Source organism: Tarenaya hassleriana, unplaced genomic scaffold (assembly GCF_000463585.1).
Source record: "Tarenaya hassleriana unplaced genomic scaffold, ASM46358v1 Cleome1190, whole genome shotgun sequence".
Taxonomy (NCBI): Eukaryota; Viridiplantae; Streptophyta; class Magnoliopsida; order Brassicales; family Cleomaceae; genus Tarenaya; species Tarenaya hassleriana.
The window spans coordinates 1-2,973 of NW_010962282.1; the positions used below are offsets into that span (position 1 = coordinate 1).

At 42.7% G+C, this 2,973-nt stretch overlaps 1 protein-coding gene across 1 annotated transcript; it reads right to left on the bottom strand.

The window, feature by feature from the left end:
• Positions 1-6: 6 nt before the first annotated feature.
• On the bottom strand, positions 7-2,302 carry LOC104806100 (long-chain-alcohol oxidase FAO3-like; the record flags this gene model as incomplete). The annotated part of the gene is made up of 3 exons (XM_010530817.1): positions 2,093-2,302; positions 1,722-1,994; positions 7-1,505 (listed from the first exon to the last, which is right to left on the bottom strand). Coding segments are annotated over exons 1-3 (1,979 nt in total), but the record flags the coding sequence as incomplete, so codon positions are not given.
• Positions 2,303-2,973: the final 671 nt, after the last annotated feature.

Below are 2,973 nucleotides of genomic sequence, written 5' to 3' on the forward strand. Positions count from 1 at the left end.
CCTGGCCCGTCTTCTGCGGTAACCGTATCCAAGAATTCCTCGATTGCTTTCTCGTCTATCCCTTTACATTTTAGACTTTGTCCGTCGCTTCTGTGAGTGCCCACTTCCACTGCTCCTGCTGATATCAATATCCTTAGGGACTGTCTCAGTCCCGCTACGATGTTCTCTTTGTCTGTTTTGTCCAAAGCGTATTTTATCCTTCCCTCTGCCTTGATTTCTCCAGACCCACGATCCCTCACTATCGTTACAAGATTTGCGGTTCTTGAATACTTTGTCATTCTGTTCTTCATGTCGAGACCTGAACTCCATGGAGAAAGGGCAGTGAACAAGGACGGTCCAAGAGCCGGTGTTTCTATAAGTGCTCTAACTTCAGAATCTTTTGATAAGACCTTATTTGCCGATGTAATTATCCCACCCTCGTAGATCTTTCCTTTGAGATGAGATGTTTCCTTTTCTGGGAAGTACCCCCATGCAACTTGAGCAAGATGCAGATGAAGGTTTCGGCCTATGTTACGATTCTTTAAACTGCTTCTGATCATCAAAGGAGGTGTTAAGAGAGCCCCACATGCCATAACTGTTACTTTGGCTTCGATCTGCAGGTTTCTTGATATGTTCCCGTTTAAACATTTTGCCATCACTCCCAAGCATTTCATTTTCTTGGCCCCGACACCTCTGTTCATGTTCTTCTCCAGTATCAGTCTCTCAGCTTTGCATCCTGTTAAGACAACAGCCCCGTGATTCACTGCATCTAATAGCCATGTCCGATCGCTTCCTTTTTTATCCCCTTGCCTGCACCCATAGCAACACGATCCACAATAATGATTCTCCGAGGAGTTTCGTGGCACATTCTCCACTTTCAGTCCGAGATTGTGACACCCTTTTCTCAAAACTTGGTTCTGAAAACTCTCCTCGTTGCATCTGTAAGTGACACCGATCCTCTTGCAGACTGCATCCATGGCCGAAACATATTCTTGAGTCCCGAAAAATGGTATTCGGTGATCTTTAACCCATTCTTGAAGTACAGATTCAGGGGTTTTGATGCAGGCTGACCAACTCACAGCCGAGCCACCGCCTACAGTTGCTCCTGCTATGATCATGGCATTTCCGTCTAGGGTTGGGAGGACACCTCCTGATTCATAAAGTTGGTCAAATCCATGGCCCTCGAAAGGAGAGTACTCAGAAGGAGCAAAGTATCTTCCTTTCTCGAGAATCACTACTTTCAGATCGGAACTTGCTAGAACAGCGGCCGCCACTCCTCCCCCTGAGCCAGAACCAATAATCACAACGTCACATTTGATCTTTATCGGATCATGGTTCGAACCAGAAGTTACTTCCAAGCCTTTCTCCGACAGTGACTCGGGAAGAGTTGAGTCTGTCTCTTTCACTGTCTCTACCATCCCTTTCTCAAGAGGTCTCTCCTTCAGAATGTTAGAGGATTCGCTCTCTTCGAGGTTCACCTGGTATTGAATAGCCTCCCATGCTGGATTTTCACCATTCGTATTGACCTACACAATTCAATAACCAATTCAGAAAATCTGAATGTTGCTTAGTGGCTTCATATTTCCCGACAACTAGTCCAGAAAAGAGTATCTTTCCTTGTCTTGGTTTTGTCTTAGTGAGAAACACAAGCGTAGATTACGACAAAAGCAGTTCATGAGCAAACACCATGGCTAACTTGTGATTCAAGAAAAGCTAAAGGGAAACATATGATATCTTCTTACCCAAGAGAAGAAACAGAAGAGAAAAACAATTTTGATGTGGACGAAGGCCACTCTAATGGCTGCCAAAATCTTGCTTCGGAACCATTTTTGAAGGACCCTTTCCCTCTTCTCCAATGAGAGGCTTCCAAATCTTTCGACAAAAGGCCAGTTTGGGACCAAACAGTGGGTTCCACAGAGGACTAGAGTTCCGAGCCTTGAGGACAATAGAACTAAAACCAATCTCATCACAAGCACTACTTCTATCAGCCCTCGTTTTGTAATTAACTCAGCAGCCTGTAATTTACATTGAATTTGTGAATTCAGATCAAAATCCGAAGATTTTCACTTCGAATCATATATTTAACCATTTTTTTTAGAGAAATAATGTGAACCTGGTGAAGAACATGGGACTGAGATCCAGACCCTGAGTAGAAAGATCGGAGAGCCTCCTTGTTAGGATGATCATCTTCGTCGGTGTTGGAGTATTCCGGTGACAGAGGAGGTAATATTGTCTCGCACACTGCGGCAAGTGATTCCATCTCCATCACCGTGAATCCACGACGAAAGAATTTTCCGGCGTCTATCTTCTCGCTCATCATGGACATTAAATGTAGTGTTGTTTAACGAGGAAAGGTTGAAGGTGCAATGAGTGCATTTGCATTGCATCTATATTTATACATACGGACAGCTCTATGGATCTTACAACATAGAACTAATAACAAGTGTAACACATTTGTAGTGATTGTGACGTTCAAAAACTTCTACATCTTAGGACAAAAAATACTTTAAATATTTTTCAAAGTTTGGGTGCTCTCAAGACTTTTCTCTCTAAAAGTAGTTGTATGTTTTGTTATCCAATCAAATATTTCCATATTTTCATCAAATATTTTTTTTTGATAACCAAGAGGTTCACCTGGATTTTCGGCCCAACCTACATCCACTAGGTCCGGGAACAGTCTTTAGAGTGACCGGTGACAGAGGCTCAAAGAGTAACACTCTCCCAACCGATAAATAACACCCCCCTCCCCAACAGCTGGATTCGAACTGTGCACGGAACCCAGAGAACAACACCCTTCCAACCACTCGCCCACTCACTACTGAATAAAACCAACTAGTTATGTTATGTTTTGTTATGTCTTTTTAATAACGGAAAGACCCACAACCCTTCAAATTTGGAGTAAACCAACTAGTTCTATGCAATAATTTGTAAATCATGCGGAACACATAAATAAGTTAAAACTAATCGATTCAGAAAAACTCATACTTTGAAAGG